General features: G+C 46.5%; 1 protein-coding gene across 2 annotated transcripts; it reads left to right on the top strand.

Moving 5' to 3' along the window:
- The first annotated feature begins 42 nt into the window (after positions 1–42).
- Positions 43–27,544, top strand: smarcc1a (SWI/SNF related BAF chromatin remodeling complex subunit C1a). 2 transcript variants are annotated; one of them, XM_076280925.1, is made up of 28 exons: positions 43–258; positions 1,612–1,731; positions 1,986–2,071; positions 2,184–2,265; positions 2,598–2,690; positions 3,469–3,538; positions 4,014–4,083; positions 4,361–4,436; positions 4,562–4,687; positions 5,245–5,339; positions 6,177–6,304; positions 7,017–7,076; positions 7,192–7,229; positions 7,554–7,675; positions 8,084–8,155; positions 8,403–8,516; positions 8,715–8,868; positions 9,116–9,226; positions 9,719–9,772; positions 10,089–10,347; positions 11,034–11,195; positions 18,555–18,613; positions 19,196–19,331; positions 19,949–20,109; positions 20,388–20,522; positions 22,615–22,957; positions 23,410–23,535; positions 25,232–27,544. In XM_076280925.1, the coding sequence occupies exons 1-28, from the start codon at positions 73–75 to the stop codon at positions 25,321–25,323; spliced, it is 3,330 nt and encodes a 1,109-aa protein (XP_076137040.1). In that variant the 5' UTR covers positions 43–72; the 3' UTR covers positions 25,324–27,544. The 2 variants fall into 2 exon arrangements, with proteins under 2 accessions (XP_076137040.1, XP_076137039.1); XM_076280924.1 differs by having other exon boundaries at positions 5,221–5,339.
- Positions 27,545–27,931: the final 387 nt, after the last annotated feature.

The following is a 27,931-nucleotide window of genomic DNA, read 5'->3' as shown; positions in this document are numbered from 1 at the left end:
GCTGCGCAGTTTCATTTTTAAACTTGTGTGGTGTGTGTCGCTGTGGAAGAGAGGGGCACCAAACAAGAAACAATGGCGACAGCGGCGACTGCAGCAGGAGGAACTGGTTCTGGAGGAGCAGCAGCCAGTCAAAGCGGCTCAGGAACTTCGGTCGGGAGGAAGAAAGATGGAGGGCCATCTTCAAAATATTGGGAGAATTCAGAAACTATTAATCAATTGGAGTCCGTGCGCCAGTGGATCGGGAAGCACTACAAAAAGGTTGGCCATCCTCTGGTGTTAGCTAGAATGCTAGCTAGCCTCCATTGATCGAAAGGCCCGCGCCAGCTGCAATCACACAATAGAAATGTTCCTTCAGATACTGCTCGCAACTTTGTTATGGAAGTTTTGTGCTTAAGCGAAGTGGTTTGCTTTTGCACAGTCATTGATATGAAATGTGACTCTTAGTACTCTTGCCAAAGTCGGCAAGACTGTCTGTTCTAATAGTATTTATCAGCTAGCTTGCAGGCTAATGTTTTGACAACGTTACATGCTTAACGTTGGCTAGCGTTAGCTGTGTTAGCTCACAAACTTCAGCTAACGTTTGTGTAGCGTGCTGGCGGGTCGCTGCAAGAAAGCGGTGTTGGAAATTAAGCTTGCTCGCCCATTAAGACCAAAACTATGTGTGTCTTTTATTGTGGGGCAGTTTGTTGATTTAAATGGTCTATATGTGTAGAAGAAAGTCCAAATGTGTCACATCACAATCACAGAGAACAGCATGTATTGCTAACAGTCCTAGCTGACCAGCTAGCGCTAGGAGGCTAAGGTAAAGGGTAAATTAACAGACGGTTGAGAGCTAACGTTATGGATAACTTAACAGACGGTTGAGAGAAGTCCCTTTGATATTTCCCCCGTCAGTGTTAAGTAGCCAAGTCAGTAGGCAACCTAACGTCAGTTAATCCAGATATTCTAATCCATACGAATTGTATGTCGATTATCTGTAGACAAAGTAATATTTGGGGATTGTTACATGTACAGACAGTGGATGAGTAACGTTATGGTTAGCTAACGTTTTCCTGACCTGGTAATATTAGCAAACCGCTAGCTAACGTCTGGCAGATCATGGGATTGAATGAAATTAACAATTGTAGAACGCTAGCACTGGTCTGTGTCTGTACAACCAGCTCAACTGTTTTGTGCTATGTCATATTGATGTGAGAAGTCAGGTTCAAATTGTAAATAACGATTCCGTGTGATTCTCTGATGACGGGTGTTTATGGCAATTTGTCGCTCAAACAAAGACGACTGTTGAAACTAGCGATAGTGACTATTTTAAAAACAAAAAGGGCAACATGTCTTACCATTCAGACAATAGACCCGTCTCTATACTGTGTATGTAGTTATTTTCTATTGATTATGTAAACATAGGAGAACCTTTCTGAAGAGCCCCTTCATGGCACTGTATTACTTTTAAACTATTAATCTCGTATATACTCTTTTGACCCATCGTTGGTGCATTCATTATGGAATTATTTAACTATTGATAGACCATTTTGATTGAATTACTTTGTGTTCTTCAGTGAATCACCGGTTATCCTTTTCTTTTTTTTCTGTCTTCACAATTCTGGTGTGTAGTATGTCCAGACTGACAACCCTTCTAGCAAGTCTCTGGCTGGGTTGGTCATCCAGCTGTTGCAGTTCCAGGAGGATGCGTTTGGCCGAAGGGTGAACAACCCAGCCCTCACCAAACTACCTGTGAGTTCCCCCTATTCTTTCACAAGATTATAAACATTTTTACAACTTTTTGAAAACTCGCGGTATCAACTGGTAAGCTTTGTGCGCACCACATGTCTAAATTTTCAGCTGTTACAGACTGATGGCATACCAGATGTAACATACAGTATGTGTTTCTGTCTACCATGCATCTTTAAGTTGCATAAATCAAAGGAGTGTAAGAGAAATGGTCATGCACTAACCATTGTTTGTTTGTTTATCTGTTGTCCATTCAGGCTAAAAGTTTCCTTGACTTCAAGGCAGGAGGTGCCTTGTGTCACATCCTGGGGTCTGCCTACAAATTCAAGAGTGAACAGGGCTGGTGAGTCATACTTATTGAGGGAGGGAAGAGTGGTGCAGATGTTGATTTGGTCATGCCTTGGTAAAGCCCAGCTTTCATCCCCCTAACCGTGCCGCCTTTTGTTTGACTACAGGCGAAGGTTTGACCTGCAGAACCCTTCCAGGATGGACAGGAATGTAGAGATGTTCATGAATGTTGAGAAGACCCTGGTCCAGGTAATGATGATGCATATTGTGGTCTTGGTACTTCACTCAGGACAGGAGAATGTCCATACCAAGAGTGAGGGATGTCACAAGATATTAATGGTGGTGGTAGCATAGTGGATAAGGATCTGGGTTAGCATGCAAAAGCCTGAAAAGTTGAGGGTTCAATTCCTATCTACCACTGTTGTGCCCTTGAGCAAGGCACTTAACACAGAGTTGTTCTGGGGACAATGGCCCTTGTAATATAATTGACGTGGAAGTTGTTTTGCTCAAAAAGTGTCTGCTAAATAAATAAATGTGTAAATGTAAGATGTTAATAGATGAAATGTCATTGTGTTTTTCAGAATAACTGCCTGACCCGCCCAATTGTGTATCTTTCGTCCGACCTGGAACAAAAACAAGTCAGCAAACTGAAGGACATCATCAAAAGGCATCAGGTGCAAGCAACTACAAATATTCATGTGCTGTATGTTTGCGCTGTTTTAGGGAATGTAGTAGGAATCTTCATGTAGCCTGATGTACAAGCTGGCACATGGTGTATTTACAGTTAAGAGCTGTAGTGAGGATTAATGGTGGATGTATGAATTTATTTCATATTATTACACGGCTCTTCAGAGTGCTGCAGGAAGTTCCATTCACATGAATGGGCCTTTCCAACGTTCGGGCCTATGTTAAATCTATATAAATCACAGGCAAAGTATATAATCACCGCTGTCAATGGCAACGGGTTGATTAACGTCTTTCATATCCCTCCGCAAGAATTCCGTTCCCTTATTGCAATGGAATTTCATTGAAAGTAAGCTAGTAAGACGTTGCCACGCAACACCTAAAACTTTCAAGTTCTATCTGTGTGGCGAACTATTTATTTTGTCAGCGGAAGACACGAAACGGTAGCAAAATCATTTTTAAAGATTCATTGTGTTAGGTTTCTTTTCTCGTTTTGGCAAGTAGCCGTGTAATAAGCGGGATAATGTATTGTCCGCCGGTAATTATCAGAAAATAATCCGCTGCGCGTCGGGGTTCTGTTCTCCCTGTCGGGACTTATTTTCTGATAATTACCGGCGGACAATACATTATCCCTTACTTATTCATCCTCTGGGATATGGTAATGTTGCTTCTGTTAACTTACTGTACAGTGGAGGGAATTGTTATCTAATTTATTTGAATGTTGTGCATTCTTAATGTTTGCAATTTACTTATAATGTTTTTGTTTAGGGAACCATCACTGAAGAGAAGTCCAAAGCCACCCACATCATTCACCCATCTCCTTCACAACAGGATGAAGGTGAGCCTTCCTCTTCTGCACATTTACACCACAGGCCAGCATTAACCTTGAAAACAATCTCACCACTCAAACGTTAGGACTATTGAAAACACTTTTGACTTTTCACTTTTGATTTGTTACTTGTCTGTTACTGGTAATTGATTAATTATTAATAAAAGCACATACTGATCAGATCCAACAGTGCGTTTGAAGACGGTGAGGGACAAGCTGCTCAGGCTGACGAAACATTCAGGCTCTCGAAACATTCAGGCTCTCAGCATGATGCAGCCTGACACAAGATTTTATGCTGTGCACCCTTCCCATTGTAGTGCCTTATTTACATTTAATCTGAGAAGAAGGAATCCACATAGCATGTTGAAGGATGCATGATTTCCTGACCAAGTGTAGCTCTGTAGTTGGACTGGGCTGCTCTATGCATCTGTTATTATTCAAAGCAGAGTGGAGATAAAACGTGTGTGTGTGAAATGTTTTTCAGATGAGTGGCTGCGTCCAGTTATGCGTAAGGATAAGCAGGTGCTCATACACTGGGGCTTCTACCCAGACAGGTGAGATGTGATGGCATCGCTTCAGCGTTCTTGTTTTCACAAAAGTGGTGGCTCTGTAGACAGCAAGTATTTGGTGCCTCACACATGCTAAGCGCAACATGAGTGAGACGAGGCATTTTTTTAAATAATTTTTGTATATGAAATCAATACCAACACACAAGTATGTTATCTCCAGTGCTGACACAGCATGAGCTGTGAGCTTTTAGGAAGTGCTGTTGCCCTCTGTATATTTCGATGCATTGAAACCGATGTTCACCCCATATTTGTTTGCACACAGCTATGATACCTGGGTATCTACCAGTGATGTGGATGCGGATGTGGAAGACCCACCCAGCTCTGAGAAGCCCTGGAGGGTGAGGAGGGCGGATTGTTTACATCACTGTGTGTTGATCTCTGACTCGCTCTACACTGGGCCTTTCCTCAGATGCTCTGCCTCACCCCCCCACTCTTTCTTCCTCTTCCTCCGCCCTCGCCCTAGGTGCACGCCAAATGGGTCCTGGACACGGACGCCTTCAACGAGTGGGTGACTGAGGAAGACTACGAGATGGACGAGAACAAGAAGCCTGTGTTCTTCCGCCAGCGCGTCTTCCCTCGCGAAGAGGAGGTAAGGACGAAAGGAAGAAACGTGGTTGTGTGTGTGTGTGTGTTTTCAGTGGGACCTGCTTTCAGTGGCTCCTTCTCAGTGTGTACTGCTGAGACTTTGATTTAACTGTGTGTGTGTGTGTGTGTGTGTGTGTGTGTGTGGTGATAGAACCTTGCATGCTTGTGTGTGTGTGTGTGTGTGTATGTGGTGATGGAACCTTGCATGCTTCTGAGTGAGGGTGTGTGTGTGTGTGTGTGTGTGGGTGTGTGTGTGTGTGTGTGTGTGTGTGTGTGTTTCATGTTTCTTGAGTTGTGGTGTAGTTGTTTTTTGCTGTTGTCATCTTTTTTCACCCATCCTTTCAAGCTCCTCTTTTCTCCCACCTTCGTGGCCACCTTGCATCCTCCTCCCCCTCCTCCCCTGCCACCCTTGACCCTTCACTCGCCGGCTCGTCCCTCCCTCCCTCTCTCCCTCCCTCCCTGCCAAGCGTAGGAGCCGTTCCATCCTCTCATTCTCTCGCTCTTTCTCTCATCCTTCACCCCCACGCTTCTGATCAGTCTTCCCGTACACCTGATCGCAAGGACCGCAAGTCTATGGCCGGAGGCAAGAAGAGGAGGCGCTCCCCGTCCCCACCCACTACCCCCGCCGAGTCCCGCAAGAAAGGTGCCAAGAAAGGGTAAGAGTCAGCACGCCTCTGCTCAGCGCGGGACTCAGAAAGGGATTGAAGAATTGAATAAGGGGCAGCCGTGGCCCACTGGTTAGCACTCTGGACTTGTAACCGGAGGGTTGCCGGTTCGAGCCCCGACCAGTGGGCCACGGCTGAAGTGCCTTTGAGCAAGGCACCTAACCCCTCACTGCTCCCCGAGTGCCGCTGTTGTAGCAGGCAGCTCACTGCGCCGGGATTAGTGTGTGCTTCACCTCACTGTGTGTTCACTGTGTGCTGAGTGTGTTTCACTAATTCACGGATTGGGATAAATGCAGAGACCAAATTTCCCTCACGGGATCAAAAGAGTATATATACTATATACTATAAATAACAGTTGTGTTTGTGTGTGAGCGAGAATCCTTCAAGAAAAGCAGTTTGTGGATTATTGTTTATAAGATCCCCATTAGCTGGGGCATAGCTATTCTTCCTGGGGTCCAACGGTACAAACAGATAATAAATAGGTTAAAAGTTCATTACATCAAACACACACACACATGCATGCATGCATACTTACTTGTCTACATACATACTGTACAAACCTACACATACACAGCAATAAGAAGGGCTGATTTAGAGTCGGTAGCCCTCTGTTCAACTTGTGACTTAGAAAGGGACTTGGATGAGGCAGACTTGATAGAGAAAATCTTGCAAAGGGGTTTGAGTTAGCGCCCCTCTGCTTATTCAACATGCCCCATAGAAGAACCTATGAAAGGTTGTTTATATTTGAGCAGTTGGAGTTGGCTTTTATGTTTGTTGTTGTTGTTGTTGTTGTTGTTGCTTACGCTTCTGCTTGGCTGTGTCTGTTAGGAACCCTGGTCTGCACTGGAAACGCCGTGGGCATCGTGATGACGACGAGCAGGACGATGACCTCACCAAGGACATGGAGGACCCGTCGCCTGTGCCTGGCATGGAGGAGGTTGCGCTGCCCAAGACCGGTCAGTAGCAGTCTGCCATTCTGCCCACGCTTCCGCCTCCCACCTAGCTAGTTCAAACTGGCAGTGCCCGCTCCTAGTCAGTTTATGTAAATAGTTGGCTTGTGGTAAACAACAGTAGGCTGTTTTTGAGATTTTGCGAAGCAGAGAACCAATGTAAAGTCGGTCGCAGTCAGTTTGGAATTCATCAGGATTTCATTTTAGTTGTGACCTTTACAGGCCTCAGCAGGTCAGGAACTCCAGAAATTCATAATTCATGTATATATTTGTATATTTGACAAAATGTCATCGTTTATTGAATGCTAGCTGAAGATGGACTGTAGATTATGCCATGGTTGTGAGGGAAATTTACACACATGCTGTCAAATCTCACATTTTAAGAGCCGGGTTTAGTTTAGAATTTCCGAAAATCCACTAAAAAGACAGTTATCAGCTCATTGGCTTGAGGAATAAATGTCCTCAATGCTCTCTCGTCTTTCCTGTAGAAGTCTGTGGCTAAAAGAAGCCGCTGCTTTTCTTTTGTGCATGGAATGTCCCTTTGGTGCTGTCCCACATTGCTCTGACAGGTCTTTGGCTTCTGAGTAATCAACACACTGTTGCCTTCTGAAGGGCCTTTGTTGGTGTAGGTGAAGTAATTGCTTGTTCCATTTTTATCCTGTCCTTCATTGGCCTGTCCCTCACGTGCACGTGTGCACTACTGGATTGGTCCATGCAGTCAACCAGAAGAAAGACAGTGAGAATACCCCAGTGAAGGGAGGCACTGTGGCCGATTTGGGTACGTTCTCTCTGGTCTGTCTGTCTTTGCTTGCTTTCTTTTATTAGCCCCGGCATCATATGTGAAATAAGCAGTCAATTATAATTAATTAATGCATTATTACAATCATTTTCAGATGAGCAAGAGGATGGTTCTGTGGTGTCTGGTGGGAAGGTAAAAGCAGCAACAGTTTTGTGATGTAGCCAACACGTGTTACTTGAACACTTCCATAGGATAGCTATTTCCCAAAGACTGTTTTTAGCACACATGCGGATCGTATGGTGTGTAATTATAGACGAATGTTGCAGTCACAATAGGAATGCTTATGGACTGTATGCTATGCATGCAGATAGAAATGTTAAAAGGAGAGGGTTTGTGTTTTTTAAATGCTCTGACGTATAATAAGAGTTTGATATATTGAGGGGCTAATAGTCTGTTAGAGTGATGCACCCCAAAGCTCCTGAGAACGCAAGCTCAGGAGTCAGCCTCTCATTTCAGGATGATGAAGAGCAGAGCAAGGCTGAGGTGAACCGCCTGCTGGACTCCGGCGAGGACAATGTGACCGAACAGACCCATCACATCATCATTCCCAGCTACGCCGCCTGGTTCGACTACAACTGGTGAGAAACAGTAGCCCTGATGTCCGACGACAGAACATAGATGTAGGACAGCCATACTGTCATTTATCAATGTGGATTTGACACTGAATCGAAAGTGGTAGGGTTAGATGAAGCAATAAAACTGTACGAACATATTCGTTCAATATTCGCTTGCAAATGACAGTGAGGACAATCGCTGCTAAAGATTCGAGAAACAAATATCTTTAAGTTAGCTTTAGTTATCCTATGTTTGTGCAGTCCATTCTTTTTCAGTTTAAGAAAGTGAAGAGTTGTGTGAGGACAATACATGAAATACACAAGTGATCAGCTGAATGATCTGTAGATGAACATCAGATTTAACAATGTGTAAGAATGTATTTCAGTGCAGTGGTGGTTGTGGTCTAACTGTCCTACACCTTCTCTCCTTAGTATCCATGAGATTGAGCGAAGGGCTTTGCCAGAGTTCTTCAATGGCAAGAACAGATCCAAAACTCCAGAGATGTGAGTCCTCCTGTTCATGGGCACACACACACACACACACACACACAATCTATATCTATGTTGTATACACAATGAGGTATCTACTGCATGCTTAAGTATCAGTGTTGTGCAGCACTCTAGATGGACATGTCCATTCTTTTTGAGTGTTCAGCTTTCCTACCTCTGACTTGTCTGACCTCACATCCCGGCTCCGACTCGGTTTTTGTGTGTAACATCCTCGGCTGTGCTTCTGTCCATTGTCCTTCAGATACCTGGCGTACCGTAACTTCATGATCGACACCTACCGTCTGAACCCGCAGGAGTACCTCACCTCCACCTCCTGCCGGCGCAACCTCACCGGGGACGTCTGTGCCGTCATGAGGTGAGCTCATCCTCCGTCTGGTGGGGCTCGAGGGTTGGATGGGCAGTGGGCCCCAAGGTCATAGAGCCTGAAACCAGACTGTGTGTGTGTGTGTGTGTGTGTGTGTGTGTGTGTGTGTGTGTGTGTGTGTGTGTTTAAACCTGATGGTAACTCGTGGTGTCCCGTTTAGTTAACGCTACATCTTGTTGGTTCATTCAGGGTCCATGCCTTTCTGGAGCAGTGGGGACTGATCAACTACCAGGTGGACGCAGACAGCCGGCCACTGCCCATGGGCCCACCCCCGACCCCCCACTTCAACGTGCTGGCTGACACTCCCTCAGGCCTGGTGCCATTGCACCACCGTCCCCCACAGGTCAGTACTAGGAATGCAGCTGTTAGAAAGATTAATGTGTGCTCTCATAGTTGAAGTAGGTTATGGTTTTCACTTGCATACCCAGAACACTTTTATGGTCTTACCTAGGTTTGTGTGTTTGTAACTAGTGTGTACGTGCTTCATTGACTGTTAGTTAAGTTAAGAGCTTAGCTGCGATGCATGGAGACCCTTGAATGTTTTTCCTTGGACCGTGCAGCCATATCACAGATCCTTTGTGTGTGTGTAGGTGCCGCCTGCCCAGCAGATGCTGAACTTCCCAGATAAGCTTAAAGACAAGCACAGTGACATGCAGAACTTCGGCCTCCGGACGGACATGTATTCCAAGAAGCCCGCCAAGGTAAGAGGCGAGAGTTTCAGTTTCAGACACCGGATAGAAGTATCCAGTCACCGGTAAAGTTGAGTGAGTTTTAAGACCCTGCTCTTCTTCAAAATATCTGTTATACTAAACTTACCAAAAACTTCAGTGGCTGATAATCTTTTATAAGTTTAGTTTAATTCCCAGCCAGCAAACACACTGGTTGAAAATGTGTATCTGTACAGTTAGTCTCCATGGATGGTAGCGTCTGCGAAATAAATAACAAGTGTAAATGAGTTTGTTTTCTCTTGACCCTGAGCCAGCTAAAGATTGCATGCACACACACGTTCTACCCAACAAGTCCACACAGGCACTCTATGCAGACCGGTGCACAGAGCACAGACATAAACATGCTGTGGACACGGCTACCACACTCTATCATTATCCCAGAACGTTGACTTGTACAGCCATTTCTAGTACCGTTATACTGAATTTCAGCACTGATGGACTGCCTGCCTCATTTTTCCCTTATAGCCGAGCAAGTCTGGCAGGGAGTGGACTGAACAGGAGACCCTGCTCCTTCTTGAGGTGAGTGGAGTGTGTACACACACACACACACACGCACACGCACACTGACACACACTGACACACAGGGAGAGGGAGACCCTGGGTCAAGGCAGACAGACCAATTACCATTGCTGATTCTGGCCTTGTGACTTCAATAAAATTGTTTGCCACTCGGCTCAGGACTTGTGATCTGTCTCACTGGTATTATATTTTACATTTCCACCCTTCCTTTATCTCTTGGTCTCTCTCTCTCTCTTTCTTTCTTTTTTTCTGTTTTTCTTTTGCTTTTTCTTTCCCTCTGTCTCTCTCTCTCTCTCTCTCTCTTTCCTCCCATCAGGCTCTGGAGATGTACAAGGATGACTGGAACAAGGTGTCGGAGCACGTGGGCAGCCGCACACAGGACGAGTGCATTCTCCACTTCCTGCGTCTGCCCATCGAGGACCCGTACCTGGAGAGCACTGAGGCCACCATGGGACCGCTGGCCTACCAGCCCGTGCCCTTCAGCCAGTCTGGAAACCCAGTCATGAGCACCGTCGCCTTCCTGGCCTCCGTGGTGGACCCTCGTGTGGCTGCCGCCGCAGCCAGAGCTGCCCTCGGTAAGAGAGTGTGTCTGTCTGTCTGTCTGTCTGTCTGTCTGTCTGTCTGTCTGTGTGTGTGTGTCTGTGTGTCTTTGTGTGTGTGTCTGTCTGTCTGTCTGTCTGTCTGTCTTTGTGTGTTTGTGTGTGTGTGTGTGTGTGTGTACAGGATGCACTGATTTTAAAATGCTGTATTGATACCAAGGTTTGAAATACCAATTTGGCTGAATACCAATGCCACTACGGATTTTTTTAAATTATTTGTTGTTATTTCTACCCTTTATTGGTAGGGAAACACAAATATTCATTATGACCAAATAACTGGCCCATTTTCAAGTCTTTCAGCCCTTCATGCCACTATCTGTGAATGTGCCAGTCCAGGGATAAAAGTACACTTAGCTAGTGCAGAGTTGATGTCATACAGCAGATAAATATTGGGTTAATATTATATAATTTACCGATAGCCATACCAGTGTTAGGCAGACATATCGGTGCATCACTAGTGTACGCAACAGTGTGCAAAATCAGTTTTGTCTTGTTGATTTCTACACAAATTACTGTGAGTGTAATTTTTTGGCTTTAACTCTGTCTCTGCTCTCCCTCTGTTCCCTCTTCTCTCCTCTCTCCACTCTGCTCTTTCCATCTCTCTTTTTCTCTTTCTTCTCTTTCCTCCCCCTCCTCTCTGGCTCTCCTGGTCCTCCCTGCAGAGGAGTTCTCGCGTGTGCGTGAGGAGGTGCCTGCTGAGCTGGTGGAGGCCCACGTGAAGAAGGTGCAGGAGGCCGCCCGCAACACGGGCAAGGTGGACCCCGCCTTCGGCCTGGAGAGCAGCGGCATCGCCGGCACTGCCCCCGAGGAGCCTGAGAAGACAGGTAACACACACACACACACACTTAGAGGAAGTAGAACAACAAGTCAGTGTAATGCCCTGTTCACACATACGCTTCAAGCAAAGCTTGCTGGTGGGTGGGTTTTCCCAAAACTCGGGTTTGTGTAGGCACTGAAGGGAGATTGACAGGTCAACAACCAATCACCGCTGTTTACTAGCAGTGGAGGGCAGTTAGCTAGCTAACTTGCTAATGTTAGATAAGTGCTCACACTGCATTTCAGACATGTTTTGAGGTTACAAAAACGGCTTTTTTAGAATGTACAGTGTATTTCTCGCTAGGTTTCACAAAATCTAAGCATAGAAAAGCGAAACAAATGTTGTTTATCTGCAATTATGGCCGTCTCAGACCATCTACTGAACTCCGGGCGCCATCTTGGTTTATTTTGAGAACCGCTTTTGCTCATTAGCATAACCGCAATTTTATTGGTTGTCGCTCGTGCTGCAGCTTGAAAAGTTGAGCATTTCTCAGCATTTGACTCGAACAGTGCGAGCAAAGCTATGACACGCTCCCACAATTTAGTTCAGCAAAGTCTGGTGGCAGCCAATGAAAAGTGAATGAGAAGCGTCTGCGAAGTGGAAGCCTCCACCGCATGTGAATGGCCTGTAAGGAAAGGCCTGTGTGGTAGAGGGACTGACGTGTCAATTGCGTGAGTTTCGTACTCAATGCGTGAGGGTTAGCAGCCCTGGTTTTGGCAGGCAGCTGCTCTACTGCTAACCGCCACTGAATCTTTCAGTGGTAAGCAGTACTGGACCGTACAGGCCCACTTTCACCCCTGCATCCAGCACAAATGCAGCAGTAGCTTCAGACCTTAAGCCTATGGTACGCTCCCGCACTGGTGAGCGCGTGACGAGAATTGCGTCATTTTTACGGCATGCGTCACGTCTTTGAGTCGACCGAAAGCACCTATTACTGAACAATCCTGAAATCAAATCGCGAAACCCAGAGCCATATAAAGGTATCTATCTACAAACGCTCAGGCGAAACCCAGTAACACTTGTTGATCGAGATGCATTCTCGCCTGTTCCGTATATAATGCGTTATCAATAGTGATTATAATAATAAAGGTAATGTACCCTACCTCTCCCAGGTGCAATTATTATCACCTACTCCTGAACAATGCTGAACTCAAATCTCGAAACTCGCCTGTCAACACCGGATAATGCGTTATCATAATAATAATTGAAGGAATAACCTAGGCTACCTCTCGCACTAAATACACCCATTATCACAGTGAGACATTATACATTATGAACACAAAGAGTTAGGCTACTTCAAAACTTTTATTGACACATCATAATTACAGGTTTTTGGTTCATACTTTTTGGTATGAGGCAGGTGTGAAGACTCAATACAAATTTAAATAAGGACATCTGTAACCACAACTCTTTCTTACCATGATACTGCTGTGTTTAGAAAAATGTCTTTACTTTGCATCGCACCAATATTGCTGCCCTCGCGGCACCGAGTCACTTAGCTATAGGCTAAGTAGCCTAATAAGCAAGTAGGCTAAGCTAGTCTCTCAGCTATACCAACAGGTGTGCTGTGTGTGTTCTGGTGGATGATCAATTGGCCCATCGCATCGCTCCATTTATCAAACTTCCCAGCAGACAGGTGAAAGTACTCGTGGTGCTTTTTCCTTCATTAGCTCTTCCTTCGTTCAGTGCTCGCACATCCCAAGTTCTTCTTTTCTTTAGGCGTTTCAGGCTTCTTTTGTGGTTGTGTCCTACTTTCAGGCTCGACGTACCGCCCCCAGTTGGTGGGGCAGAGTATCACAGTTAATCCGTAGTGCGCAGGCACTAACCTTAAAGGACAGGTTCGGTATTTTACACTTAAAGCCCTGTTTTCAGATAGTTTATGATTTAAATAGAACGTTTAAGATTGAAATTTGGACACATGCTGCTGTCCTGAGAATTTTCGGTTTCTGTGGTAGCGCCCCCCCTCCTCCAGAACGATGCATAGGTGCACTGGAACAATCCTTCCTAAAACGCATTAAACTTTCGTTTACAAAGACGTGAAACTCACCGAGTGGTCAGGGGTGTTCGCTGATATGCTCACACAAAAATCGCTGCAAAAGACGCTTTCCAACAGGTTATTACCATGTTGTAAAACTGTGGAGCTATTTTTCCAAACGCCTCACACCCGTACATTCTTCCGCTGAGAGCTTGAATAATAGACACTCCAGCCCAGTTGGTGGCGATAATGCACCATACACCGTCTTGCCAATTACAAGCAAACCACTGGCATTTCATTGAATACACAGAAGAAGCAGAAGATCGCCGTCTTGAAGTATTTTGCAACAGACAGCTAAAAATGAGGCGATTTTGTGCAGTTCCGAATTGCGGGAAAATTCGTGGCAAAAAAAGTTGTCACAGACTTCCTTTCAACGATCCAGAAAGGCTAAAGTTGTGGCTGGAATTTCTGGGGTTGGATGTGAGCACACCTGTTGAGAATCTGCAGAAAGCTGATCACCGTGTCTGCATTTTACTGAACGTCGCTGGAGGTCAAAAGAAATCGCCCAAAAAGCTATTTCGCCTGAGAAATACAGCGGTTCCCACCTCCTGGGACGACAGAGTTGGAAGAACTTGGGGTAAGAACTTATTTGTTATGTCCATAACCTGTCATGTTCACATCATAAGCCTAACACTAACCCTAGCCTACATGAATAATTTGGCTACATGATTTTGTACGTTTACAATTTTTTTGGCTGTGGAACTTTCATGATGAAAACGTAATGATTCACGTAGGCTATCATTCACATTGTGCAAGTTCCAAGACATTTTAGCATTAGCCATGGTTGGACGTGACAATAATTTGGATAGCGTAGTAGCCTACGATACCGCGACTGCATAAGACTACAGAAAGAAAACAAACAACCCCATATCCGTTTCCGGCAGCGGAGTAATACCGTACCTCACAGCACATCCAATACAAGTCAATGGAGTTGGACAAAAACTACGATAAAACCTGTTGGAAAGAATCTTTTGCAGCGATTTTTGTGTGAGCATATCAGTGAACACCCCTGACCACTCGGTGAGTTTCACGTCTTTGTAAACGAAGGTTTAATGCGTTTTAGGAAGGATTGTTCCAGTGCACCTATGCATCGTTCTGGAGGAGGGGGGGCGCTACCACAGAAACCGAAAATTCTCAGGACAGCAGCATGTGTCCAAATTTCAATCTTAAACGTTCTATTTAATCATAAACTATCTGAAAACAGGGCTTTAAGTGTAAAATACCGAACCTGTCCTTTAATGATTTAACGCGCATTCAGGACAGCAGAAGTTGGAGTATGCTTTACGTCCACGGCAAAAATCACTCACGTCTTGGACACGCGCAAATGTGACGCAAGAAACGTACCAGAGCCTTTATTGTTGGTAATATCTGCAGTAGCTCTGGTGTCCAGCAGGGGGCAGCAGCTGAGCAGTGTTTTATCTGAGCTTCAGCTACTGAGGGAGATGCAGTCATCATGGGTGGAGGCTGCAGCCACCTCGGCCTGTCTGGCTCTGCTATCTGCTGCCTGCCCCACCACTAATGCATGCAGAGATTAAGCTTTTCCCTCCTTGTTGCTTAATATCAGCTCGGATATCGGATTACTGTATTTATTTGCCGTTATACATATAATTATATAGTATAAGTATATATACTCTTTCAGGATCTATGAATGGGTGGCGGCAGCTTGTGTGGATGTTGGGGGCTCTGCTGGTAGGTGTTTTTTTGTTGGAGCCAGCTGTCAATCATTCCAGAGCTCACCTTCTGATGGACTCCTTGAAGCTGTATTCCTTTCAACACTGCTGCATCACCGAGAGTGGGACCGGTGGGGACACTAGTGTTAATGTGACGGCTACCTGAGGCTGCCATTGTGCCTTCAGTCAGTGTCCTGCACATCCAGTGTGGTCATGGATGCTGTGTGTGTCCTTGTGCAGAGGGTTTGGCCAGAGAGGAGCAACAGAGAGGTGAATATATATCTGTGTGAGAGAAAGAGAGAGGCTGGCTGCCGTGGCAACGCACAGATTAGTGCAGCAGCAGCAGATGGGGAGGGGGGAGGGGGTGGGCGGCTAAAAGTGGGTCAGTCGAGTGTGAGCTCAGTGTGCCACACTGCAGGCTCAGAGAATACACACAGTGCCACTCAATACACACACACACACAGCCACACACACACACACACACACACAGCAAAAACATGTTGGTTTTGCTCAAAACAAATATGCACATGCATAACAGCAATTGCACACACAAACACTCTGTAGGGAGCAGCTAAAACACACACACACAGAGCTTTTTATATTGATGGACACTCATAAACACACACACATGTACAAAGCCTCACAAAAAGCTCTACCCTGGTTCAAAGGTTAATGTAGTCAGCTGCCAAAGCTCGATGGTTTTGACATTTTGAGGGTCCAGTACACACACACAGACACAGACACGCTGTTTAGCCCCCATGCCCGTGAACATCACACCACAGCTGCCATAATCACCCAGCGCTGTCAGCACACTGACATGGCATGGCCTCTTGGCAAATCTCTCTCTCTCTCTCTCTCTCTCTCTCTCTCTCTCTCTCTCTCTCTCTCTCTCTCTCTCTCTCTCTCTCTCTCTCTCTCTCTCTCTCTCTCTCCTTTCTCTCTCTCCTTTCTCTTTCTCTCTCCTCATCTCTCTCTCTCTCTTTCCCCTTCACTCCCTCCTAGGCCAATCAATCCCAGTGTGTGGCTGTTAAAGAGCCGCATGGAGTAGTGAAAAGATTTATTTGAATCGCGCCCCTTACCCTACAACTAGCAGGGTGTCCACAGTATTCCATTCGTTTTAAACTCCAACACCTTGTACGATTATGTCTCTCAAGCCTACTACTCTGTAGTGTCCGAGCCCCTGAAATGGAGCAGATTGGAAACAGTGTTGGTCCCGTGTTAGTTTGAAAACTCCTTTTGCATTTTAATATGGACAAACAGATCTGTAAAAGATGATGAAAATGCGCATAATGCAATTCCACAGGCACGCATATCTGTTTGGTGTGCACACTGTTCCTTACGGCTAATAGCTCCACCATCACATAGGACTACATATGTGTCTCCATCATTAGGCCTGTGTCCCAGTTGTGCTACTAATAACAACAGACTTATGGCCTCTGGGCCTCCCCGGTTCACCAGTGGCCTTCAAAGTGCCAAAACCGCCATCATAAAGTCTGGAATGGGTCAGATCGTTTAAGTCTTAATGGGCACATTTCTCTTTGTGTTTAACTATTTTAACTATTAACTATTACCTTGAGGTTTGCGCTACAGAAGTGCTGTGAATAATATTGATATTGATGCACAATGTTTCCATGGATAGTAGGGGTGAACGATTTTGGAAAAAAATCTAATTGCGATTTTTCTCACCAATATTGCGATGCGATATGCGATTATTTTTAAGCTCTTTATCTTCTGTCTTATTCAACAAAGACAAGCAATATATTATTCTATAGTATGACCAACACAAAATTAGAAAAAAACACAAAAAAAAGTTAAACATAAACTGTTCTTTCCTGGAGCCCAGGCCTATGTTATGATTGCATTAGGTCATTGAATAAGATTGATAAATGAAATATTTATTATTTAACTATTTTAATCACATTAGTAGACCTATATTTGTTGAACTTCCAGCCTTGTAAACATTTAATGATTCTGATTCGTTTCTATTTTGTTTCTATTTCATGTAGATATGACCTTCTTTCGTTAGTTAACAAATAGGTCTACATGTAGTGGCACTGACACGGCTTCTCCTTGTCCTGTGCTCTCCATACGCGCACACACACACACACACACACACACACACACACACAGATCCTCTCCTCTGTAGGCTACTTGCACGTGAATCGGAACAAACTACTGTAGATTGTTGTAGCGCAAATAAATGCGGCCGAATGACCGCTCGGTGTTAACTAAAGGTTAGCATCATCAACACCGCAGCGCAATACGCATTCATGCAAATTAACTAGTTTGTTCATATCACAACAAAGCCAATCGCGGACACAAAACTCTTTAAACAGGCAAAGTTATCAGCAGTTAGCAGCATGTATGTAGCCTAGAGCCTTAGCTGGTAAGCTAATGTTAGAACAGCTGGGTTTTTGGTGGTTAGCTGTGTCACTGTACTCCAGTAAACAAAGTCCCCAGTGCACAGGTGAATGGCTGCTGTGCAGCCTAAACAGTCGTGGAGTTTTAATCGTCAGCTGGACAAGTGAACGAAGTTACCAGCCAGAGTAGCAGCACAGGGGAATTATGAACTAGAACCAGGGACATGGCAGGTTCAAGCAAAAGGTAATGAAGAGGTTTATTTTTAACCAAAGTAGCTCTACTGATCAGACCTTTCTTGACACTGTTTGCTGGTCCTCTTGTTTACGTTTTTTGCTTCTTCAGTGGTCGGTGAGAAGAGTCGGTGGCGCGTTGGCAAGCGCAAGTATAAATGCGTTTTGGTGACGTCACATATTACAAATCGCAGCCTTTGCGGTTTGAAAATCGTGTTTCATCTTATCGCGATATTATCGCAAATGCAATAAATCGTTCAGCCCTAATGGATAGTATTATCTATCTTTCATTGCCAACCTCTGTAGTGAACACACACACTCGTTCTGTATCTCTGTCCATGCTCTCTCTCTTGCTCTCGCTCTCGCTCTCTCATTCTCTCTCTCATTCTCTCTCTCTCTCTCTCTCTCTCTCTCTCTCTCTCTCTCTCTCTCTCTCGCTTGCTCTCTCTCTCTCTAATCTGAGTTCAGCCTGTGTTCGGGACACCCTGTACTGCGGAGCGGTCACGTTAAATATGGGTCCACTCTGTGCTGGGTCACTTCACTCCTCCGCTCACCATCCAGCCGCTCTCTTAAGCGCCGTTTATCACCGCCAGTCCAGACGGTTTTACCCACCTCGTAGATCCTCACTGGCCCTGCTGAACATGAATCTCTCTCTCACACACACACACACACACACACACACACACACACACACACACACACACACACACACACACACACGGCTCTCCCGCGGTGTCCTCCAGTGCAGTGTGTGTTCGGTCTGCCTCTGTCAGGGCTGCGGCAGTGGGGAAAGCCTATCGACTGGCCGCTAAGTAAACTGGCCCCGCGGGCGTGTTTGAGCGCGATGGGTGTGTTTTAGTGTCGGGTTAATGCACTTTTTGAAACGGTGAAAACAGCATTAGCCTGCATCAGCTCACTCACACACCCCCAACCTCTGCCCTCCTCCTCCTCCTCCGCCTCTTCCTCCCCCATTAGATTCCACTTCTCTCCTCTCCTTCGCCTGCGTCCTGTTATATAGTCCGACTGGGCGGGCGTTGTTCTGAATGCATCCCTCTGTGCTTGTGTTGCAGATGGCAGCGACTCAGAGAAAATGGACACCGACTCCGCGGATGCCCAGCAGCCTGACAAGGTGAGCTGGCCGACTGGTCTCGCTGTACTGTAGAGGTCACAGAAGTCGCAGAGATGAGCTGCTGAACGTGTGCTTTTCTGGACAAGTCGCAATCTGCTGTGGCTCCATTTAGTTTCTGAAGTCATTATCTGTATTTATAGTCAGTGTTACCCACTTAAATTCCTCTTTTATGGTCCCTCATCATGAAGTGCTCCCAGACATATGGTTTGGGAAATGGCCAAGAGTAAACTAGCCTGAATGGCCGATGTCATCCCGACTAAGTTAAATGTTTATTTTCCCCCAAGGCTGCCTGATTTTATGCCTTAATATAGGGGAGAGACACATTCTACTGATGAGCCTTGCTGTTAGTCTTATTCATATGAAACCCTGGTGGGAAAGGACACTAGATGACACTCTGCTTTTGTTTATATATCAGCGTAGTCCCTTGAAGTTGGAATAAAACGCCTAACCATACTTAACAGGAGACCAATCAAACCTGCTTAACACAGCCAGGAGTCTGTATGTGTAGCAGTCAGCTGTCTCATCTTGCTTGTTTCCCTCCTCGTGTCTCACCCATTTTTCTCTCCTCTCCCGGGGCCCCAGGCGGAGTCCAAGGAGGAGGCGGACAAGCCCAGCGAGTCCGAGCGTCCGGCCGAGGGCGAGAAGGTGAAGACGGAGGGAGCGGAGGCGTCCGAGCGAGGGGAGGAGGAGAGCGACAGCGCAGAGGAGAAGAGCAGAGGTAAGAAGCGCCAGCGCTGCCCAACCAGCACACAGACTGACTGACTGGATGAGTGACTGGAGGCGAGCCCAATCAGGCCCCAGCGCTGTCTGTCACATACTCAATGGGCCCAGCTGGGATTAGAGGCAATCAGGCCCCAGCGCTGTCTGTCACATACTCAATGGGCCCAGCTGGGATTAGAGGCAATCAGGCCCCAGCGCTGTCTGTCACATACTCAATGGGCCGCTGTCTGTTCCAGGTTTACTGGGGTCTGGCGTTTCTGGAAAGCGACACAGCCTCTGCTTTCAATGGTTGAGTAGATTATATTAGATAATGCTTCATTGTCAGACATCGGATCAGACATTTCTTGCGTCCATAGCATAGCAGCATTTTGGATATGTCCAGAAAGCTCTGAATGACTCGTGTGTACTGAGCACCCTCCGATTTACTACTCTTAAGAGTAGCAGCAGGAAGAAGAGGATTGTGTGATCAGTGACTAAATCTTGTTTTGATGAGTTGCAGCTGTGTCAACCCGACCAGAAATCGCCTGTATTGCTCAAAGCAGCCATACACCTCAACACTGTGTGGAATGTTACCTCAAATGGCGTGTTGAATACGTGGCGGTGACTTTTTTTCAGAGAAGGACAAGGAGGAGTCCATGGAGACCTCCGAGGACGGGAAGGAGGGCGAGGATGAGCAGGAAGAGGCCCGGAAGAAGAAGGTGGAGCTGGACATCGGCGAAGGGAACATCGCCACGGCCGCCGCCGCCGCTCTTGCCTCCGCTGCCACCAAGGCCAAGGTACACACCACGACACGACACGTGATGGAGACGGCAATGTCTTGAAATCAAGTATTGCAAAGAAAAGGACGAATGATGGATTTTTAATTGTTTTTTAAAAAAAGGATCAGATATTGCACATACCCTTGCATGTGATGGGCTTTGCAGATGAGCCTGGTCCCAGTCAGTGAAATGACCCCCCATTCTTCTCTTTCCCCTTTCTCCTCCCTCTCTACCTCCTCTACCCCCACTCTCTCCTCTCCTCTTCTCTGGCTCCTGTCCTCCGCTGGGCCCCGCAGCACCTGGCGGCCGTAGAGGAGCGGAAGATCAAGTCTCTGGTGGCCCTGCTGGTGGAGACGCAGATGAAGAAGCTGGAGATCAAGCTCAGACACTTCGAGGAGCTGGAGACCATCATGGACCGCGAGAAAGAAGCTGTACGTGTTAAAATATATACACACACACACACACACACACACACACACACACACACACACACACACACACACACACACACAGAGAGAACCCCAGAAACCCATTCGACCCACTCTACTTGTGAAGAATTGCACTTCCACCCTCCAACTTACACAGACGCACGCGCGCACACTCTTTTTTTGACTTGAAGTTAAAGGCCAGCCATGTGTGCACACTGCACATCACCACTATGGTGTCTTGTTTGTTTGTGTTTTTGTTTGTTTCTGTGACGCGGTTTCACAGCCCCCTCAGACCTGCAAGACTTTAAGTTGCGTCTGCCTCGTCTCAAATCCTCTTACTGTTTGTGTTCACTTCTGTTACCCGAGCGATGAGTCATCTTCTATTAGATAACCATGTTCTGTTTTTGTTTAAATGCCTGTTTCTGTTCTGGAGTTAGTTGCCCCCCGACCTAATCCTCCCCGAGGTAATGAATGCTCCCTCCCCACCCTGTCCACTTGGCTCTTGAATTATGCTAATCAGATGCAAGGCTTCGTTAAATTGGAGCTCATTTGCAGGAGGGAGTGTTGCAGTTTGTCACAGCCTCATTTAGCTGCAGTATATGATAAGCAAGGGTTATTGTCCATTACATTTATATAAAACACAAATTAGTTATATAGTTATTTGCCAATCTGTCAACAGTAATAGAACAGAAATATATACAATCCATAAAATACACTTTGGCTGCAGCAGTGAAACGGTCTTCTTGCTGCCTGTTTAACCAAATATCAACATTTGAAATGGTATCCCTCAGATTCCTCAGCGACTCCTATCTTTTCACTAGTGCTGCTGAAGCCATGTCTTGCCCAGTAAGCGCGCACACACACACACACACACACACACACACACAAACACGAGATCACCTCGCCTGGAATTCCCCTTGTTATACAAAAATAGGGTTAGACATTCCCATGTTAAGACAAGGCATGGCTTAAAGTGTGGCTGTATTGTGTGGGTGTGTGGGGTGCACTCGGTGACCTCGCAGGCTAACAGACGTGGCGAGCAGCAGAGATGCCTTGCGAGCCTGTAGATAGTAACCCAGTTTGCTAGCTGTAAATAGTGCATGAAGAATCAGGCTTTATATAACCCTGTGCAGTTGCATTTTTTTTTTTTTTTTACTCTTTTTTTTTTTTTTTTTTTTTTCTGTTTTTATTCCCCCCATCTTAGCCTTCTGTTCTTCCTTCACTGCCCAGCACTGCTGCTTATTTATCATTTAACTGGACGGCTTCATCAGCCATCTGCTTATCTTACCTACACACGCACCCTCATACTAACTGCACATTCATACTCAAATTCAGACACCCCTAAATACATGCACACACACACACACACACACACACACACACACACACACACACACACACACACACGCACGCGCGCGCGCACTCTTACCCAAACACTTGGTATGACCCTCGGGGTCCTGTTCCCTCTTTGTAACCTTGAGTCTGTTCTGTGAGCAGAAATATTGCTCCTCTCTACATGCCACAGGGAGCAGGTTTGGACTCCATGTCTCTTTTGAGTCTTTCCACGGTAGCAGTCCAGTCCATCTCTCTTAAAGCCCAGTGTGACACGGTGTGATTATTCTCAATCACGCACGCGTGTTAGAACTCGCACTCCACATTTCAATTGGTCTTTCCTCTCAATCAAAGTGTCCCGACTGCTGTGCTCGGGTCCAAATCAACCTACCAAAATGTCTTGACATGCCAGAAATCAAACCCCAATGGTTGGAGTGTTGATTGTTGCCTTAATTAAGATTCAGAATGCTGGGCCAAAATGAGTTGTACAGGGTCTGCACAACTTTTAGAGAGCAAGAAGCAGAATATGAACTCTGATATCACTCTTTGTCTCTGCCCTGTCTCCTCTCTCTGTCCTCTGCATTTCTTTTTCTTCATCTTACTCACTCTCTCATCCTGTCTTCCCTCCATCTCTGTTCTCTATCTGTCTCTTATCTCCCCCTCTCTCTCCCCCCCCTCTCTCTACCTTCATCTCTCTCCTCTCTCTCTCTCTCCCTCTCCCTCTCTCTCTCTCTCTCTCCTTCTCTCTCTTTCTCCCTCTCAGCTGGAGCTCCAGCGGCAGCAGCTGTTGACGGAGCGGCAGGCCTTCCACATGGAGCAGCTGAAGTACGCTGAGATGAAGGCCCGCCAGCAGATGGAGCAGCAGGCGGCCGCAGCTGCCGCCGCCGCCCAGAACGCCGCGGCCGCCGCCGGGGGCCACCACGGTGGGCCTCCCCCCCACGGGCCCCATGGACCCCCAGCCCCGTCGCCCGCCCACGGGCCACCTCCCCACGGGCCCATGCCAGGCATGCACCCTGGGCACCCTGGCCACCCCGGAGGCCCCGGGCATCCAGTGGGCTTCCCGCCCATGCACCACCAGATGGGACCACACCACCCGACCGCGACAGGTGAGCACCGCCAAGGTGTAGGGAGAAAGCACCCAGGTCTGTGCATGTGTGTGAGAATGGAAGCTGGGGTGAGAAGCGTGGTGTAGCGGAGGGGCGGAGGGTGTGCACGTGTGTGCACGTGTGCTGGTCTGACCCGGGCATGGAGCAGCGCTGCTGTGGCCTTTTAGCACCGTGTGCTCTATAATGAATGAGCACTCTATCCCTAGGCCCCTGTGTTTAATTCAGTAGTGTGTGTGTGTGTGTGTGTCTGTGTGTGCGTGCGTGTGTGTGTGTTTGGTCATGGTCATGCATGCATGCATGTGTCTTCCTCAAGTGGGGCACTGAGACTTATTCACTCAGCTCATTACCATATATGGAAGTGTTCAGCCATTGACTGTAGCTCCACCCCTAATTTTAACCTTTACACCTGCGAGGCTTTGATTGGCTTATTTTGTGGTCTCCTTTCTGTGCAGGACCAATGATTCCAGGTCAGCCGATGCCTGGCCGAATGATGCCCGGCCCTCCCCCTGGCGGTCCCCCCCAGGGCAGCATGCCCCCCATGATGGGCCCGCGACACCCAGGTGCCCCCAACGGCATGTGTAAGAACCCCCACCCATCATCTTCATCATAATCATCATCATGAGGATGTGCTCGATCTCTATAGCCTGTTCAGTATGTTCAGCAAAGATAGAGTTCACAACAAGCCTATGATTTGGTTTTTGTAGGACTGATGGTCATTGCCTTTGTTCACTTAGATCTGTGTGTGGTGGTGTTTGTCAAAACCAATAGGCATTTTCAGACCAGACAGTTCTTAGAAACACCCAACTGGACAGGTGTCAGTCTACCACTTGATCACAGTGGATGCAGATGAACCTACCATCCCAATCCAATACCAATTGACATTATGGTATCATATGTCTGTCCAGGCAGATTACATTGCCATCAGATTTACGTTAGCGTAGCAGCCTATTGAACATGAAGTAATGAAATGGACACCATAGTTAGTTAAGCTGCTGAAGACCGACACCATTGCATAGACTAATAAAATAAGCTGTAACTAGCATATTAGCCTGTCCTACCCCAATGGAAAATACTCATCTTTCCGGGTGTTGAAGTCGACTAAAGACAAGATTTATATTCTTCCAAAAATCCCACCATCAAATTGTCATTAGGGTAGCAGGCTATTTATTACATGGACATAAAGTAATGAAACAGATAGTGTTCCTATTTAGACTACAAAATCCCCCCCACCCACATTCCATTCACTTAAAAAGTTGTAGTTAAAGCGATGGTTCGGAGTAATTTCACCCTAGGGTCCTTTGCACCATGACTCCGAGCCAAACTCCCTCCCAGAACCTGTTTTCCCTTGGTCGAACCCTGGTCGAGTAGCGCTGTCAGAAACTAATGAGTTTCTGCAGGCGTAATGGAACCAACTTTTATCTCGTAAATTACCCCACTAATAATGCCCTGAATGGTACGAAACTTCTACAGTATGTTCTTTACTCATAAAACGAGGCATTGAAAAGTTTGTAGGTACACCAGGAGTTTATTTAAATAACACTTGCCTGATGGATGCTATTATCTGCTACTATACCGCTGCGTCGACGTTACTTCCGCGATATGGGAAAAGCCCGTAAAAGTCCTGGCAGGAAGCATGCATAAGGATGTAGATCCAGGAATTCACTAATATTTTGTTCGTAGTACCAGTTTGCAACAATTATTAGTTAACACTAAGTTAACACTTCAGATAAAAAATATATTAAAAACTGGATATACCAAAAAACGTTGATGTAATCGCTTCCTGCCAGGACTTTTACGGGCTTTTCCCAAATCACGAAAGTAACATTGACGCAGTGGTATAGTAGCAGATAGTAGCATCCATCAGGCAAGTGTTATTTAAATAAACTCCTGGTGTACTTACAAACTTTTCAATGCCTCGTTTTATGAGTAAAGAACATACTGTAGAAGTTTCGTACCATTTAGGGCATTATTAGTGGGGTAATTTACGAGAAAAAAGTTAGTTCCATTACGCCTTTCTGACAGCGCTACTCGACCAGGGTTCGACCAAGGGAAAACAGGTTCTGGAACGGTGTTTGGCTCGGGGTCATGGTGCAAAGGACCCTAGGGTGAAATTACTCCAAACCATCGCTTTAATTAAAAGATTTCCTGTAATTCAGGGAAATTGTAATTTTTTTTGCACAAGGGTGTCTGTTGCATTCATTTTAGTGTGTGTGTGTGTGTACATATGGATGTGGGTAGTAATGCTGTTTGTGGTCATCCTGTTTCCTTCCTCAGACCCAGGACCTATGCCTGGACAGCACGATGGGATGCCTCCAGCCCCCGTTGGACCTCCGGCTCCTGTGCCGCCTCGCGTGGCTGAAAACTAAACACACACACTGTTTCTGGTCATTTTTAGAGCCTCTTGTTTAGAAAGTGAAAGCTGTCCCCCTCTCCCCCCTCCTTTGTTCACACTGAACCCTGTGGGCAGACCCCTGTCTCTGCTGACTGCCTTGCTGTGGGTGGGTCCTCTCTAACCAAGCCTCTCTCTCTCAGGGCCTTATGCCCTTCTCTGCTCACAAAGACACACACACACACACACACACACACACACACACGCACACGCACGCTTACTAGCTCAGGGCACATGGACAGGGATGCCATGTTCCTTTCCCCCTGCCTCTCCAGCTCAGCAATAGCACTGGTTACCCCCCCCCCCCCCCTTCCCTGTCTCTGACTTTAGTAAGGCTCTGGTTGGTGCTGGTTCTAGTGACCCCTGCTGTTAAGTAGCCACCCAGGGGCCTTTGAGAGCAGAGGTGGGCACTGGCTGGTGGTCGGCTCCTCCCCTGTAATGTGACTGACCGTATGTGTATATTGTGGTGTTCTGCATAAGCTAAGTTCACACTGGGGGGAATTGAAAGGAGTTAGTGGGGTGGTGGTGGACTAGTGTACTTTCTTTCTCTCTCTCTGTTTCTCTCTGTCTCTCTCTCCCTGCAACTCAGAATAACACTGTAGCTACTAGCTGAAGAGCCTTGTCCTTCCTAGTGGCACCTCTGCTCCAGTCCCAAGCCCCTGGGCGTCCGGCTCAATGTTCCTATTCAGTGCCCAGTGAAGTAGAGTTGTCTGTGTGTGTTAGAGTAGCGTGTGTGTGTATGGCGTTACTGTAAATGGGGGTTATTTGCATCTGTGACCAAACATGGATGCATACAGTTACACAGGGTCACCTTTCTTAGCTCACACACAAAAACACGCTCACACACGCTCAGACACATGCTCACACCGAGACACACACACACACACACACACTCTGAGAGGTTTTTTGCTCCCACCCCACCCACCCCACCCCCATACCTGCTGTGTATCTGGGAATCTACCTCTCCAGGACTTAGCTCTGGTGTGTTCTCTACGGTGGTGTAAAGCATCAAGTGTGTGTGTGTGTGTGTGTGTGTCTGGCAACACAGCTGGTTTCTTTTATTGGACATGGAGGGAAGAGGTCTTTGTTAATGGCCTTCTGCCCAGCTAGCCACACACACACACACACACACATTGCTGAGATCAATGTGGACCTGTGGACATGCCATAACTTCTGACTTTGCTCTTTCACTGGGCGGTCGTGCAGCAAAGCCAAGTAGTGTGCTACACACGCACACACACACAAACGCAGGCAAATATACACACACACGGACACACTCTTCCCCTCTAAATGTTCCACAAAACAGACATGCACATGCGCTTACACACACATTCAGACACACTGATGTCTGTTACTGTTCCTAAACATGCATGTACACTGTCTTTAAACACACACACACACACACACACACACACACACTGTCCTTAAAGAGCTGTGCCTGGTGTCACACTGAAAGGAGGGAGGATCTGCTTTGTAGACATACTGTAGCCGGCCCCTCGCGTGCGCTCTTCCCGTAGGTGCTGAAGCCGTAGCTGCCCCTGCCTCGCTCTACCTCTCTCACTGTACTACCTCTCTCGCTTCTCTCTCTCTTTCACTACCTGTCTCTCTCTCTCTCTCTCTCCACACTCGTTTCCTTCTCTTTTAGGTTTTAGTTCTTCCTCTCTCGCAGATGCACTAGTTTGTTCTCGCTTTCTCTCCGTGTGCCCATGTGACTGCTGCATAACTGCTGTGTGGAGGGTGCGTGCCCTCCTACTCCTCAGGTGTACCAATCCTCCCCACACACACACACACACACGCACGCGCACGCGCACGCACACACACACGCACACACGCAGACACACACACGCACGCACGCACGCACGCAGACACACACACACACAGGCACTCACACAAGCACATGCCTAATACATAGCCCACCATTGCTGTGGATGTGTGCGTGACACGGTCATGCCATACCCTCAGCTCATACATCGCCCCATTGCTACATACATAGGAGCCCAAAATCAACACCATGCAAATACACCCCTAACTCAGCTCTCCAGGCTGCTCCATACACGAGACGGGAACCAAAACTCTTTTCCCCCTCGTTTCCCCTTCTAATCCCCTCCCCCTTCCCCACATATATATCTTTTATTGCTACTTTTTATTTTATGGTAATGTATTTTTAAGAAAATAAAGTTTGTGTAGACTCTCTGTTATCTTTGTTCCCTGAAGTTTGTAGTTTATTCCTGTTATTATTTCTTTTGTTTGATTTTGATTTTTAACAGGCACATTGGTACTGAGACCTGATCACTGTTTAAATAAAATTTTGTTTTTTGTTTTTTAAATTCTAGCATCTCTCTGTGTCTCCAGAGTATGCACCCAAAGTGTTGTACAGCATGGTTTTAGGCCACTTTAGTGACACTCTAAATAATTCACCAGAATTTAATGGACCATGTTGTGTAGATAAAGAAACAAATTGATTGATCAATGATCATCCAAGGTTAGAACATTAATATTTGCAATACACTCGTGCACACACATAACCATTTATAGATGCAGTGTGTGTGTGTGTATACATACACTCACAGATATGCATACACACA

This window comes from Alosa pseudoharengus, unplaced genomic scaffold (assembly GCF_046254945.1).
Source record: "Alosa pseudoharengus isolate Yale_2024_CS ecotype anadromous, Long Island Sound unplaced genomic scaffold, YU_APseudo_1.1 YU_APseudo_1.1_scf_12, whole genome shotgun sequence".
NCBI lineage: Eukaryota > Metazoa > Chordata > Actinopteri > Clupeiformes > Clupeidae > Alosa > Alosa pseudoharengus.
This window is presented reverse-complemented; position numbering and strand designations above follow the sequence as displayed.